Source organism: Hydractinia symbiolongicarpus, chromosome 4 (genome assembly GCF_029227915.1).
Source record: "Hydractinia symbiolongicarpus strain clone_291-10 chromosome 4, HSymV2.1, whole genome shotgun sequence".
Taxonomy (NCBI): domain Eukaryota; kingdom Metazoa; phylum Cnidaria; class Hydrozoa; order Anthoathecata; family Hydractiniidae; genus Hydractinia; species Hydractinia symbiolongicarpus.
In genome coordinates, this window is record NC_079878.1 from 12,315,000 (window position 1) to 12,330,250 (window position 15,251).

Genomic DNA, 15,251 nt, shown 5'->3' on the forward strand with positions numbered 1-15,251 from the left:
TCTACTTCCCTGTAACGCTGTAATGTATAGCCAAAGCAATAGTATTTGTAAATGAGTTATAGTTGCATCCAACAGGTAAATTAAAAGCCATAGTTTAAAATTTTCATAAATACTTGACTTGAGCAGAGCAGGATGTGCGAAATAGGCTAAAAATATAGCCAGAGAAAAAGCCTTATACTGTTACAGCCTGGCCTCCTATTGATACAACAACAAATGTCTGGGATCCCAAGATCTCTGGTTTAAAGCCTAACTTTGGGAGTTTGAGAGGGAACAAGGCATACCAGCCTTTGGAGGCCTGTGCATCAGTTGCTTGCCTTGCATTGGCCTTGGACTGTGCCTCGTTGAGACTAAAAGGAAATACTTACGGCCATATCCCCGGGCACGTACTAGAACCACAGGTTCCATTTTATAGTACCTTCTAGGTGATTTTTTTTATGCAGGTGTGAAAAAGATAATTTTGTTTACAAATGATTGGGAAGCATTCAAAAGGTATATTTATTCTGAGACGGAAGGACAGGATTACGTAATTAGAAACAAAAACAAAAAAATGAAAATGCTTATAAAGATTCATAGTCAACATTTGAAGCTCTTTTGTTTTTTCACAGAGCTAATTTTCGAAAATACCGGAGGTTTGAAATCTATACAATGTTTTCTCACTGGCCTCTGTAGCTCCTTAAAATATGAAAAAGTTAAATAAAATACCATAATTTTTGGTAAAAACTTCTTTGCATGTGCACTTTATCACACATCTAAACAATTTTATGTGTGATTATTGTGTTTCCACACATAAATTATAATTATGATTTCGTAATTATATAAATGGTCTATGTCTGCTAACATTGTGAAAATTGAATCTCTGCATCTTGTTTGAACCTGCATACAAAAATATACAGTGCTCAGTCATGTTCTATTAAATGTGTAGTGTTCTGTCAATTATTTAACTGCTGTTCTTGTTAAACATTTAGAAATATTATGCATGTTAATGATATTTAAAGTATCTATTAAGGATGATTGACATTGAAAAGTATAAAAACAGCATGTATGCTGCAAGGAAAAGAATACAAAATGTGACTGTTCAAACTCCATTACTCTATTCCAAATGGCTTTCCAAGGAAACAGGCGCTAATATTTATTTGAAGATGGAATGTGAGCAAATTACAAATTCTTTTAAATTGCGAGGAGCTGTAAACACAATATACAAGCTTCATGAGGAAACAATGGAAGCAAAGGGGAATATAGAAAAGATTGTAACCGCGTCTAGTGGAAATCATGGTGTTGCATGCGCTTATGCTGCTTCCAAATTGAATGTCCCTTTGTCAGTGTATGTCTATACATCAATACCCAAAGCAAAAGAAGAAAGGTTATTGGAGTACAGTAATGTAGAGATTGTGAAACACGGTAAGGAGTGCTGTGAGGCAGAAGTTTATGGTCGTACTTGTGCTACACGTTCTGGCTTATTATTTATATCACCATATAACAATACTGATGTCATTTGTGGTCAAGCTACTATTGGACTTGAACTGCTTGACCAATTAAAGAGTTTAGATGCTGTTATTGTACCAGTCGGAGGGGGAGGGTTAATCAGTGGGATAGCACTTGCTATTAAGCTTCACAATCCAAATATAAAAGTAATTGGTTGTCAGCCAAAAAATGACTGTTGTATGTTCGAGTCTATAAATGCTGGCAAAATTCTGGATGACAACATTATGGCTAGTACTTTTTCAGATGGCACAGCTGGTAGAGTTGAACCAGGTTCAGTTACTTTTGAAATATGCCAAAATTATGTTGATGATTGGGTACTAGTTGAGGAGGAAGACATCCAGCGTGCAGTTTTTGATATAATGGATAAACAGAAAAAAATAATTGAAGGCGCTGCAGGATTAGCGGTTGCAGCTGCTAGAAAAAATCAAGCAGAGTTTAAAAACAAAAATGTGGCTGTTATCATGTGTGGTGCAAACATTGGCATTGAAAGTATTAAGTATTTAGTTAATAAATATTCAAAGTAAAAACTATGATATATTTTTTAATGTATTATACAGAGCTTTTTATACTTCATTACAGTAACTGAGTGGTCACTGGTCCTGTAGAACGACCTGAAATTTATAAGATATCTAAAATCCTGGAATTTATCAAAGAGATATTGAAATCATTATATAGTTAGATTATTCTGAAGGATTTAAAATTTACAGAAAATGTTTTTGTTTTTTTTGTTATTTAAGAAATTTTATGATGATTTTATGATTTTTTTTATTTAGTCAGGGCAATTAAATGCAAGCACCATGGTTGAAATTTACTTTAAAAGATCCTTGATCCATGCAAGTTTTGCTGTGTGACCACACAAGCAGTAAATTCAGGTTTTTCTCACGTAGATTTTGACACATCAAATATTTAGATGTGCCTTCAGGTGTTCTGCATTAGTCAACCTCTTGAAAATTTCAAATTTTACAATTGTTATCAATAGCACACCTTAATCAATTGTTAAAGTTATACAATTTGCTCTAAATAAAAAGATTGTAGATTTAAAAAAATGGGTGTGTGTATGTTATCACACACCTCTCCTTGACAAGTGTTTAATCAAAAAATTGTCAAATTGTGCATATAATATTCATTGTGTAAACTTGAGAGTCACAAGTCTGGTGAAAATTATGTATATATTTACAATAGCCATCTGAGTACAGTTTATGTAAGTTACTTAATGTTGCACGCATGTAATTATTCATTGTGTAAAAATGAGAGTCATAAGTCTGGTGAAAATTATGTATATATTTACAATAGCCATCTGAGTACAGTTTATGTAAGTTACTTAATGTTGCACGCATGTAATTCAATGTTACTTTTATGCTAAACAATGTTTACAATAATACCGAAAAGTCTCTCCGTAATTTTTTCATTTTAAAACCACCAAAATTACACAGAAGCAAGGTTGAAATTACACACACAATTTTCTTGCATAATTTGTTTGCTGCGTAAAATGGTACAGTTATGCACATTATGCAGGACGTTTTATTGTAGAACCCTGAAAAAGCTTTATCTCTGTGACCTTTTCCTTTTTAAGATATTTTTATTAGTTTTACATGCATGTTATATTGAACATAACTTTTCCTTGTCATTATTTACACATTTCTGGAATATTTCTTTAAGTTTTTTATAACACAACATTTCTGATCTTCCATTCTTTTTAGGTGAAATTCAAGCAGACCGACAAATACATTAAAACTGAGGGAATACATCAATATCACAACCTAAATGCTCAGGAAATGCTTCCAACACATCTCTGGAACTGGCATGTGGCTTTAAACATTCCACTTCAAGAGCAGAACCTTTATCGTCATCAAGTCGCATTAATCTTCCACATATTATTCGGAATCTTTTATTACCTTTTTTGTCAATTTTTTTGGACTTAACAACGCTTTTCTTTGGGCCTTTCATTCTGTCTAATACAACTTAAAGATCTTAAAGAGACCAGACTAAGATCCAAACTTTATCAGGAATGAGCAGTGGCTTTTTTTCAATCTCTGAGCAAACAAAGTTGGTGTTAATGTATCATCAATGAACTTGTTGATTCATTGTATAGGAAGTCCTTTGAACTTGTCTTGGAACTTCCAGTGTTACTATTTTAACTTTGTCAATTGGATTTACTTAACTTTTAAACTTTGATGGTGTCACAACGATAGTAGACTACTCTTTTATGTTTTCTACTGACTTACCTATATCTACTCACTTATTGTACCGATTTAAGATTGTCAAACCTGTCCATAGGGTCATTTTCTCCTTTTTCTGGTCCTTGGAACTGAAGGAAAAACTTGGTCCAGTCCGTAACTGAGTTATGATTTGATGCATGTGATTGAGAGCTTTGTAAGTCGGGTACGACAGCCATTTCTGGTTTTTTTGTTCCATCCCCAGCCGAGTCATGCCAGAGACTATAAAAGTGTGAATCTATCCTTTCTGCTTAGCGCTCAGCATGAGAATAGGACTGATATCTTAGGCGGTTGTCTAGTTGAGCGATTGCTGTGCTTCCACAACTTTCGTAGCTCAAATGGGAGCTTTAAATGTGGTAGGACCCCCTTCGCAGGACCCTCGTTGATAGCAGTACCAATAGGAACTGAAGAGGCTATCCTGGGTAAACAATAGTAGTAGGAGTAATAGTAATCATATTCCAAAGTACGTTGGACAGGTAACCGAGATTACTCCTTGGTTTCTAAAGTGTAGTAGATGAGTCGTGAATAAGTTGATAAACGTCAACAGGATCATTGTCAATAATAATAATGGGAAAAGTCCATGATGTCATGACCTCGGTCTATATTTTCCTGTATAGACTAGCAACGGTTAATAAGCCATTAGTATTAAAATTGGTTTAAATCTTTTAACTGTCTAAGTAATCTGTATTATGTATTTTTAGTATAAATTACGATTATCAATTTGTAAAAATTTAAAGATGGATGAGAAGTATTTCTTTCCCAGTAATTTGGATCTAATCCAGCAGAACTTTGATTGGTTAAACAAGCCGACCATGCCCTTTGAGAGTGATGCTGGGTTCTTTCTTGTAATGGATGAAAAAAAAGATTTTTGGAGAGAAACATATTACAAACCGTCATTTATAAAAGATGATGGACATTTTGTGTATAAAACTTTTCCTTGCAGTGAAAATATTATGGTTGAAACTGAGTTTGATTTATTTGCGGCAAACCAGTTCGATCAAGCTGGGATTATGGTGAGGATTGATGAAGAACACTGGATAAAAACTGGAATAGAATATGTAGATAAAGTACATAAATTAAGTTGTGTTGTAACAAAAAAATATAGTGACTGGTCAACACAAAACCACATTAACTGTTCACTGGCAATACGCTTGTATAAGATCAACCAAAGTTATGTTGTGGAAGCGAAACAAGGTGATCAGTGGAATTTCATTAGAATATGTCATTTGGAAAATGACGCAAGCAAGAATGTCATGATTGGTTTGTATGCATGTTCTCCTGCTGGCATTGGAGGAAAAGTCAATTTCAAACATATAAAATACAAAAATGTTGACGATTATTCACATTCATGTTAGTGTTTAAAAAATATTATTTTTAATTATAATGCCACAATCAAACAAAGTTTGAATAAGGAGGTTGCAATTCGCAATTAATTGAAATGTTTTTTTTTTAAAAAGGAAAAGTTAAAACTGTGAATCCTATTTTTGCATTTATTGTTTGTATCATCTATTTCTATAATAGTTGTAACACAAATAACAAGTGATTGAAGGCTCCACAGTCCACAGCTGCAAAGGTTTTCTTTTTTACAAATGAGCACTGCTAAATTTTTTACATACAATGAAGAAGCCGAGAATATATAAATGTAACCTATAACATAGATGTTTTGTGGCCAAAGGTGGAGAATTTTTTAAAAAATGAATAGTCGGCATTTTAATCCTTTTATTTGCAACAACAAATTGTTCCATATTTCTTTAATATGGTACTTTAATGTCATAAATTTTTTAAGGAAACAAATCTTACATGAAATCAACAATAATTTGTCGCATTCTCTGTTGATTTAATTTTATTGTTTTCTGCGAATATTTTTCTGGAAAAATGAGATTCCAGACACAATCGTCTGAAAGCTTTTTTTTTTTAATGACAGAAATAAAATAAAATATTTTTGATAGCAATAAAAAACATTTTTGTAATGCACAATTTTTTTCCTATGATGGAAACAAAGTTGTGCCGTACTGTTTGCTTAAAGGGCATCCGAGGTATAAGATGATTTTGGTCTTATATTATAGTGCTTAAAAAGTTGGTTAACAAGTCTTAAATTTTTTTAAAAACTCTTTTCTTTTTCAAGATAATTGCATTTAAAGAATTCAGATATAATAATGCCGCATAAATTATGATGTCATATTTAAGTAATAGCAAAATTTGACATTTTCTGTCATCAGTAATTTCATACCTGTTAAGAGATGTGCACTCAAACTTTATTAATGCATAGATATTATAAAGGTTAATTGCTTAACATAGAATATTTTGGCAAAATAACACTTGTTTGCTTGTCCCAGAGACCTCTTAGTTTCTTGCCGAAGACCTGATAACTTGAAGTCTTCACATCGGTTGCTAACAAATTTTGTGAGTAAACATATAGGGCCTATACAAACTTACTCAGAAAATTTTATTGCAAACCAAATTGCAGATCCCAAGTTATTGAGTCATTGGGAAAAAACAGTAAACAGTTGTTTTTTTCCTGTTTCAACTAATTTTTGATAAATATTTTTTGCAGAATAAAATAAAAGGATTAGTTTCAGAATGATATCACTTGTAATCAAATTCAAACGTCCATTACTTCAAAGCTCATTCCCACACCACCGATGCTGCAAGAGAATAAAAAATGGTATGTGATATTCACCTTTAATTTGATATTTGTGTTATTTTTTTAATTTAGAACTCAAAAAGGTCAAACAGACTTACAAACCTAACATTAATCACAACCAGTTTCAAAACGAAAATAGCCTTTGACATCATGTTCCTTCGTTGGCATGTCCAGGCCACGCGTATTAAAATAATTGCATTCATTTAGGCTTTAAGAGGTATATAGAATTTATTTAACAATGTAGCTGTTTTACCAATTTATTTGCTTACTGTTATTTCAGGGATGTTAAGTAAATTTTAAGAAATAAGGAAAAGGGTGTTTATAAAGAGGGGTGTTAAAAAAGCATCAGTATTCAAAAATCATTTACAATATAGGCTACTTTCTTTACTTTTTTCTGGACTGTAAAACAAAGCTTTTGTCTCATTCCGACTCATAGAATGTACTGTAGTGTTGTTGGTAAAAATTTATTTTTCCGAAATAAAAAACCAGCACATTTTAGCTGATCTGAGACCAAGGTGGACCACAGTCTTCATGTAGGCTAGAAATTCTTAAAAAAGAAATACTTTTTAAAAACTATTTAAAAAATTATAAAATTTAATTCTTTCAAAGCAGTTTTGTCTATTCTTATTTGTTTTTTGTTATGTTATTGTGGCGGTATTGCGTATAGTTGTTAGTACAGTTTCTTTAAAATAATTTTAACGCCACCAGGGTATTTTTATGAATAGTCCTGAAGGGTCAGGTATTTTAAATTTTCTGTGGAGACTATGTTTAAAAGTGATTGTGTTTTATATAGAACATGAAAATAACATTATTTTTTACCTTTTCTTTCTTTGTCAAAATTTGCAATAGTTTTAGCTCATCTGGTAAACTTAATTCAAATTTTATTTTTTATTTTTTTATTTATTTAATTTGGTTTAAGAAACTTATAGTGTACAGACTTTAAGTATGCACACTGCAATAAATCTTTAGGTACATTTCGTTGGTCATGTCATGTTCCATCTGGTGACCAGAACACTGGCATGAAATATGCAACCTCTGATTTAATTTGACTATTTTTTTTATTTATTTCCCCATTCTCATTTTTTTTTTTTTTTTAGTCGACATAAAAAATTATTTAGAAATTATTTTTTAGAAAAAATAGAATTTTTCTAGTCCCTATTCACATCCTATACTTAACACATTTCTGCATTATTCATTATCATTTGTGATCTGTTAAAATCTGGAGATGCATAATTTATGCTATTTGTTGAAGGATTTTATAAATTATGCAATTTCCTAATTTTTCTTTCTCTTATTTTCTTTCCTGAAATTCGTATGGAGGGTATGTGTCTGCTAACAAGTATATATTATGCAGTTTTATTATAAGAATAAAAAACAGTACAGAATGCTCTAGTTTCTCACGTCATCTTAAAAATATGAAGTCTTGGAAGAAACATATTTCGTCAATTTTACTTTTTTGGATAATAAATTATGGTAACATGTTATTTGTCTTTTATTCTTTTTTATTTTTACCTTAAAATCTTTTTTTTTTATGTTGTACTTTATTATTTCCTTTTTCAGATTCAAATAGCAGATTTTTTAATTTTTTTTAATTAGACCGAAATAATAACTAAAGAACAACAATAAAATATTTGATAAAAACATATGACATTTTCATTGTACTGCTGAAAAAGATGTTCCATGAATAACTGCTCTTATAATTTCTGTAAAAAAAATTAAAAAAGTTTTAATATTCGAGATAAAATTTTATTATTATATTTAATATTTTTTAGTTCTTAAGAATTAATAATACTAATTGGTTTTCCTGATTTTAAAAAGTCTGTGTCGACCTTACAACATGTTTGTTAACTTGTGTAAAATACAGCAGAATAATTTGCATGTCAAAAACCACATCAAAGGGTTGTGGGTTTAATACTGTTATAGATGTATTTATTATTTATCAATTTGTTAGATCTGCAAATTTTAAAATAACCAATGATAATATATATAATGAATGGTATAAGATAATGATAATAACAATTTTTAAATTTGATATGTTAAAAAACTTTCCTGATACATTTTGATTTGATTATTTAAGGTTAATTTTTAAATTACCATATGCTTATCCTACTTAGGATTTTATAGTGTCTTTCTTCTCAGTTCCAGGGGTGTTTAATTAAAAAATATAAGGGGAAGGGAAAGGCTATCAATTATTTTACTCAAGAAAAGCAGCCAATACAAAACAGACACATAACATTTTTTTGTTTGTTTGTTTCTATAATTTATTACATTTATAACTGGCTGTCGTTGTTAACGTCATCAAAGACGTGATTGTTCGCCTTCCTTTAAAAAGGATTTCACCATGGAACGTACAACTAGCCTGCATTTGCAGAATTCTAACTTCAAGTGGTTTCAAGGCTAAATCTAAAATTATAAATTTAATGATGCTACATTAAAATATATCTAAAATGTCTACTACTTTAAGGGAAGAAATTGTGAAAAGAAAATACTGTCGAACAATTTTGATCCCAATTCGCAAAATTAACTTCATCACCCTTTTTAGAACAAGTCACAAAAACTAAATTGTGTGAAAGTATGCTGAAGTTTATTAATTGCAAAATAAAGTTCTGCAATTTTTTTAAAAATCTATTAAATATCAGTTCGAAATTCTTGAAGAAAAGAAGTAAGATAATGGTCTTTTAAACAATGTGTTATAAATTGACATTTTGGTGTTATTGTTACTATCCTATTAAAATGCAAAATTAGTGTATATACAAAATGGCAAAAAAAATTCTGTATTTTGCTGGATGAAAGACTTCTGATTACAAAAATTTGTTCCACAAAACTTTCCATTTTAGGCCTGTCAATCACTAAAAAATTATTTCCACAAAAGTTTCTTCCCTTCTCTTAGGGATTTAAGATTTTAGTTGTTATGTGTTTACTGAAAAAACCTAAATGTGTATTTCTTTGTATTAAAATAAAATATAAAATTGCAATGTCAGAAAAATGATTTTCTCTTTTTGGACATATTTTTATAATTTATTTATTTTTTGCAAGGTTTTACAAGCTTCGACCAAGGACATCAGCAAAAGAAATCTTTTCCGAGAATAGAGTGGTTTTACATTCCAGCTGGTGTTGGTTTTGGACTGTTGTGTTTGATTCAATTAAAACATATATGGAAACGAGAGCAAAGGAAGATAGCTTATCCAGATGGTGTTGAGAATCCTGGTTTTGTATTCCAACAATGGCAGGTACAAATTGAATTTTATTTTTGATATTATTAAACAAAGTTTTTCTGCAATAAAGAAATACTGAACTGGGCTAAAATTCAGCTTTTCAAAAGTAGACGTGTTTAAAATTAGTCTTGTTTGTTTATCCGTTATTTAAACATTTTTATTACAAGATGGATGTGAATAGTAGTAGTATCAAATTTGTGCAGCCATTTGTCTATTTAGAAATTTACGTTTATCTACACTTCTTGTTAAGGCAACACCATATGCAAAATAAAAATATTACTACAAACTAATTCGGTGTTATTAAATAATTACGAAATGAGCGCCCTTTCTGTGTGCTACTTTATTAAAGACGTAATAAATTCCATACTGAGAGGAATTAAAAATGTTGTAAAATGAAATCAATGTTAATTAGGTTTAGAAGATTTCTTTGAGGGTTAAAAAATATATACAGCATATTTTGTGATAAAAAAAATTATTGGACAAGTAAAATCTGTGACACTAAGCTAGTAATAATGAAAAATTGTTTATTGATGTAACCTTAGATGATAACAGAAGTTGTATGTTAATAAATGATTTTGCATACTGCTTAAATGTAGATGCAACCTAAATAGTACAGTTGTAATACTAAAAATATTATTAAAAAAATATATATACTTTCAGGTTGATCTGTTAAAAAACTTTCCAACGCGATCACTGTCACGATTGTGGGGATATTGTTGCAATGCTAACTTACCTGTATGGTTGCGCAAACCGCTAATAAATTCCTATAGTTGGATATTCGAATGCAACTTGGAAGAAGCTATAATTACTGATGTTACGAAGTATCCAACGTTTAACAAATTTTTCACACGTCGATTAAAGCCAGGTGTCCGTTCAGTAGATCCTCACTGCACTGTGGTGAGTGAAATGTTTTTTGATTTTCTTTTCACTTATTTTGCTAATGGGTTTTCATTTCCATTTATCTTTTAAAAAAAACCTTAAACACTCTGCTTTTCATAACAACACCCGATTATGTGAGTTTGATGTAATCATTTTTACCACTTTATTCACTTATGTTTGGTCAGATTTATGAATTTACTGATAGTAAATTATCACCTCTTTTGTCAGGTTTTCGTAAGGGTTTTAGCAGCGAGCATGTTTTGCTTCACATGATAGAATCGTGGCGAAAAGATCTTGATAAAGGAAATGCTATTGATTGACTTGAATAAAGCATTTGATTGTGTTGATCATAATGTGTTAATAGCGAAACTACAGTCGATTTTAATTAGCCCAAGGCTAACAAATTTAAACTATATTTTTTTAATGTATCTAGCATGTTTTATTGTATATTATATATCGACTTTAAAGAAAGAATAAATAAAAAATAAATAAAAAAAAAACTTCACTTCGCATGATTTTTAGGAGACATTTTAGGTCCTGTTCAGTATAACTCAGGGCATAATAACGAAAATGAGAAGTCTCTTTACATAGCATTCACTGAAAAGCATTATCCAGTCGTGTGTGTTTCACATAGTTTATAACAAGAGGCGGTTTAGGTTTAAATTAGGATGAAATTATGTCTATATTTTGGTTTATATTTATCCTTATCTGAAACAAACTGTCTATAAGTAAGAATATTAGTCTGCAATTTAAATTAGTCATCCATAATGTATGTTTAGGTGTCACCTGCTGATGCTACGGTTTTAACATTTGGGAGTGTATCACATCCGAAGCTTGAACTCGAACAAATCAAAGGGTTTACATATCCATTAAAGACTTTTGTTGGTCCAAGACATCCATTCTTAAAGGGTGTTAACTTATCTTTTCCAGGTAAAATTAGAACAAAGTCATTTCTCTTGCTTGTCATGTTTTTTTAAATTTTTAAGGTAAATAATGCACTATCGTAAGATTAAAATTAACTTTTCAAATGGTAAATATCTTGCCATTTGAAGATATGTTTATTGAAGTGCTTTGAGGCCTTAGTAGGAACTGGGTGGTTTTTAAGGTTGTTTATTAGGCTAGTGCTTCTTTTTGTTTTAAATATGCTTGTTGGTTGAGCAAAGAAAAGTCTTAAAGTTGTCTTTCATCTTGTTGGAAATCTTAGGTATAAGAAAGTTTAATAATAGTGCGAATAACGTTAAAGGGCAAAAAAAAAACGTCCAAAATTTCTTTTTTCTTAAAATGTTAAGTCTGAAAAATTTAACTCCGCAAGTTGGTAATTAAAGCAGGTAAAATTTACTATAGCTGATTTTTGTTTGTATTGGTAACTTAATTTACCATGAAAGTAAGATAGGAGTATGAAAGCTTCTTTTCCATATTATTTTCTTTATTCTTTCTCTATGTGTGAAAAATATTATACCTCTGTTTAGAAAACAATGATATGCTTGCTGTTGGTAGTTGTCCCTCACAAGTTAGTGAAGATGGTGACTTTAAATTATTCTATTGTACCTTATACCTCGGACCAGGTGACTATCACTGGTTTCATTCACCAACTGAATGGACCATAGAACATAGACGTCACATACCAGGTATGTGAATACATGGGAACTATTAAAGTGACATAGCCTGTGGTCATGTATATGTGTATACTCAATTTTATAGATGTATTGATTTTCCTGACCCCAGCTTACAATATCGTTCTGAATGTTGGTCAGAGAAAGAATGTACTGTTGATTACAATGTACTAAATTGTAAAAAAAATTAATGTGATGTAAAAATTAATGCTGTATTAAAATAAACATGTCATTTTGCAAGAACAAAAACCCCAGGTCAGAAGCTTTGCTGTTAGGAAAGATGAATTTTAATTTCCTACCGGAACAAAGTCTGGAACAAACAATGTACTTGCTTTATTTTCTTCGCTGTGCTAAATTTTGTTGAAAACAAAGCAGTCTATCATTTTTGGAGCAATTTTTGCCTATAACATGGTATTATGTCACAAAGGAAAACCAACAGGTTCCCATCATTCTTATTTGGGCATCCTTTCTTTGTTCACTGTGCCAAATTTAGTACCTGGTCAGTCAGTCAGACCGAGAAACTGCCCAGATAACAGCACGTGTTAAGAAACAATGATATTTTGGTTGCATAATCTTATTTCAACAAATTACTGTCCTTTAGGATTGATTTATTAAGCGTGCAAAAGGTACATGGCTTTTTTAAAAGAATGTCATTCCTTTTTCTGTTTGAGAAGCTATAGTTACTTGAGGGTAAAATGATTTAGCTGTTAAACTTCCTACTGGGATTGTACTTTACTTATGCTAAGTAAAGGTTTACAAGACTTTGTGTGCTTGGTTTTGATTTAAGAGTGTAGTTGCAGCAGGCGCTGGTCGTAAAATTATTTTTATGTAGTTTATAAATAATGTTGACACTTTATCATAATAATTGATTTTTTTATTTAAAGTTCAAGTCAATATTAATGATATAATATATACATGACATTTATATATCTTCTTTCAGGTCACCTTTTTTCAGTAAATCCTCGTTCTCTTCGTCATATAAATGGTATTTTCAACTTTAACGAACGTGTACTCCTGTCTGGTCACTGGGAGCATGGTCTGTTTCTTTATGCAGCAATTGGAGCTTATAATGTTGGATCAATCAAGCTTGATCTTAATATGGATAGGGTGAGTTATGTGAATTCATTTGTAGCACTTATTGATAACAATACCATTAGGAGCTGAAGGGTTATCTTTGGTAAATGATAGTAATAATAATAATAATAATAATAAAAATAATAATAATTTATTATTATGCATGACTAAACCTTAAAATATCTAAATCTCTCAAAAACTTATTGTAGGTGTGATCCCTGTTCCTTTCGGAAACTGTTAAGTTTTCAATAATTATTAAAATGTTATGGGAACCAATAAGCCGTGTTAGTTTTCCGAGTTTATTTTCAATATGTGGGAGAAATTGGAAATCATATGTAAGCCATCCCTTAGATATGTTGTTAACACACTAGCCATGTACCGATGTGGCTGGTTTCTAAACAACATATCTAAGGGATTACGGAAGGGTCAGAATTATTTCATGTTTAATAAAAATGATTTTTATTGCAGTCAGTTCCCACCATATTAAATTAAGAAAACTGAATAAAACCAGGACTAGCATTAATATCGTTATATCCTGAAGTTTCGTTGTTTGAAGTGACTATACTCATAATTTAAAAATTTTGAAGTACCCCTTGTTGATTATTATTTTTTACCATAGGAACTGCAAACAAATTCTTCATTCCAATCAAAAACATTCAAAGATCGTTTGTACAGCTCTGGTATTTTAATGAAGCGTGGAGAAACATTAGGACGATTCGAGTTAGGTTCTTCATTAGTATTGGTGTTTACTGCTCCAAAAGACTTTGAATTTTCTGTTAAGACAGGAGACAAGTTGAAATATGGCCAAGCTCTGGGTCGTATCGCATCAAGTAGTGATCAGAAAATCACGTGAATGAACTTCAGCTGCATGTGTCAGGAGATTTCATTTTCTTTCACTCTTGATGTGTTTCTTTGCAATTAAAGTTACAAAGTTGCCAAGAAGTTGCTGAGTGTGATGTTTTACAGCTGTTAGCTTTACGCTTGCTATTTTTCAGCTTTAATACTGGTATTTCTTAAAAGGAAACTGTTATACCAGTCGCTTGTTAGATTATCTAGGATTATATCCTGATACCTTTTCAAATCTTCAGCCTGTAAAGTTATTTAAAGGCTGATTCCACGCCACATTTTGCTCAAAATATTTCGAGCAGAGAATATTTTGAGTATGCGCATTGGAAATTTTTAAATTTTCTGGTAATTTTTTTTTTCTTTTTCTCCCTGTTCGAGAGTGAGTAGAATCGTTTTCTTTGTAGAATTGAATATTCAAATAATTTTATAGAAATTTATTCTAGTAAAAATCTTTCTAACAAAGTCATGAAAGTAGCACTCTAGCAGTTGCTCAAATTTTGACGTCAATTCTAGCAACTTGATAGCTGATACAAAAATGTGTGCATAGGGTATATTGTGGTAACTTAAAAAAGAGTTGAAGTCCACTCAACTTCGTTAGGCTCCTAAAATAACTTTTTCTGTAGCCGTTTATGTTGTTGTTTTTTAAAAAAGCTCTCTACCTTCCTTATTGTATGTGTGTATTTTTTTACGTTAACCTTTTTCTATATTGCTTAGCATTTCACTTGAATTTATTTGCAAAGTTTTTGCAAGTTTTTATCACAAAGTGGATGGTGATTTGACGTGTTTTTGCAGTCCTAAAGATGCATTGTTTTTGTAACATATTTTTCTTATAGAATATCAGTTTTTAATACTTATTGGAACCTGTTTTTACTTCGTTTCGTCCCATAAAAATTATTATAGTCAATATATTTTACTTTGTATTATAATCATAAAACTTTTGAATGATTATATTTCAGTTAAGGTTTCTTGTTGCTTATAAATTCACTTTCATCTTGCTTTGTTTATTTAAATTCTCAATTTGGAGTATTTTGTAAACAGCGTTTTGTAACGTAGGTAGGATATTTTCAATTTCTATTTTCCTGTAGAAATATTATCTTAAAAAAATATTTCCATTTTCTTAATGTTTTGTTTTTATAATTGATAGTTTTGCTCCCAGGATGGTTATTACAATTTTTTAAGAATATATATCGGAAAGTTGTAACAACTTTCAAATATATATTTATATAATTCAATATATATATTTATATCCAATATAATCCAATATATATATATTGGGAAAAAA

General features: G+C 30.6%; 3 protein-coding genes across 4 annotated transcripts; all 3 read left to right on the forward strand.

The window, feature by feature from the left end:
• Positions 1-850: 850 nt before the first annotated feature.
• LOC130641327 (L-threonine dehydratase catabolic TdcB-like) lies at positions 851-2,233 on the forward strand. Its single transcript, XM_057448076.1, has one exon. It carries the CDS (start codon positions 1,008-1,010, stop codon positions 2,004-2,006), a length of 999 nt encoding a protein of 332 aa, XP_057304059.1. The 5' UTR covers positions 851-1,007; the 3' UTR covers positions 2,007-2,233.
• Positions 2,234-2,379: 146 nt separating this feature from the next.
• LOC130641328 (uncharacterized) lies at positions 2,380-5,406 on the forward strand. The gene has a single exon (XM_057448078.1). The coding sequence runs from the start codon at positions 4,436-4,438 to the stop codon at positions 5,051-5,053; it is 618 nt and encodes a 205-aa protein (XP_057304061.1). The 5' UTR covers positions 2,380-4,435; the 3' UTR covers positions 5,054-5,406.
• A 467-nt stretch (positions 5,407-5,873) lies between these two features.
• Positions 5,874-14,824, forward strand: LOC130641326 (phosphatidylserine decarboxylase proenzyme, mitochondrial-like). Of its 2 annotated transcripts, none has more exons than XM_057448074.1 (7): positions 5,874-6,363; positions 9,379-9,572; positions 10,218-10,454; positions 11,216-11,366; positions 11,906-12,064; positions 12,990-13,156; positions 13,743-14,824. In XM_057448074.1, the coding sequence occupies exons 1-7, from the start codon at positions 6,279-6,281 to the stop codon at positions 13,974-13,976; spliced, it is 1,227 nt and encodes a 408-aa protein (XP_057304057.1). In that variant the 5' UTR covers positions 5,874-6,278; the 3' UTR covers positions 13,977-14,824. The 2 variants fall into 2 exon arrangements, with proteins under 2 accessions (XP_057304057.1, XP_057304058.1); XM_057448075.1 differs by lacking the exon at positions 5,874-6,363 and adding an exon at positions 7,512-7,815.
• Positions 14,825-15,251: the final 427 nt, after the last annotated feature.

What these genes read in the sequence shown, in the direction of transcription:
- LOC130641328 (XM_057448078.1), top strand. Translation starts at nt 4,436, where the DNA reads ATGGATGAGAAGTATTTCTTTCCCAGTAATTTGGATCTAATCCAGCAG.
- LOC130641327 (XM_057448076.1), top strand. Translation starts at nt 1,008, where the DNA reads ATGATTGACATTGAAAAGTATAAAAACAGCATGTATGCTGCAAGGAAA.
- LOC130641326 (XM_057448074.1), top strand. Translation starts at nt 6,279, where the DNA reads ATGATATCACTTGTAATCAAATTCAAACGTCCATTACTTCAAAGCTCA. An exon ending in CTGCAAGAGAATAAAAAATG is followed by an intron (nt 6,364 to 9,378) that starts GTATGTGATATT and finishes ATTTTTTGCAAG; the next exon opens with GTTTTACAAGCTTCGACCAA. An exon ending in TGTTAACTTATCTTTTCCAG is followed by an intron (nt 11,367 to 11,905) that starts GTAAAATTAGAA and finishes ACCTCTGTTTAG; the next exon opens with AAAACAATGATATGCTTGCT.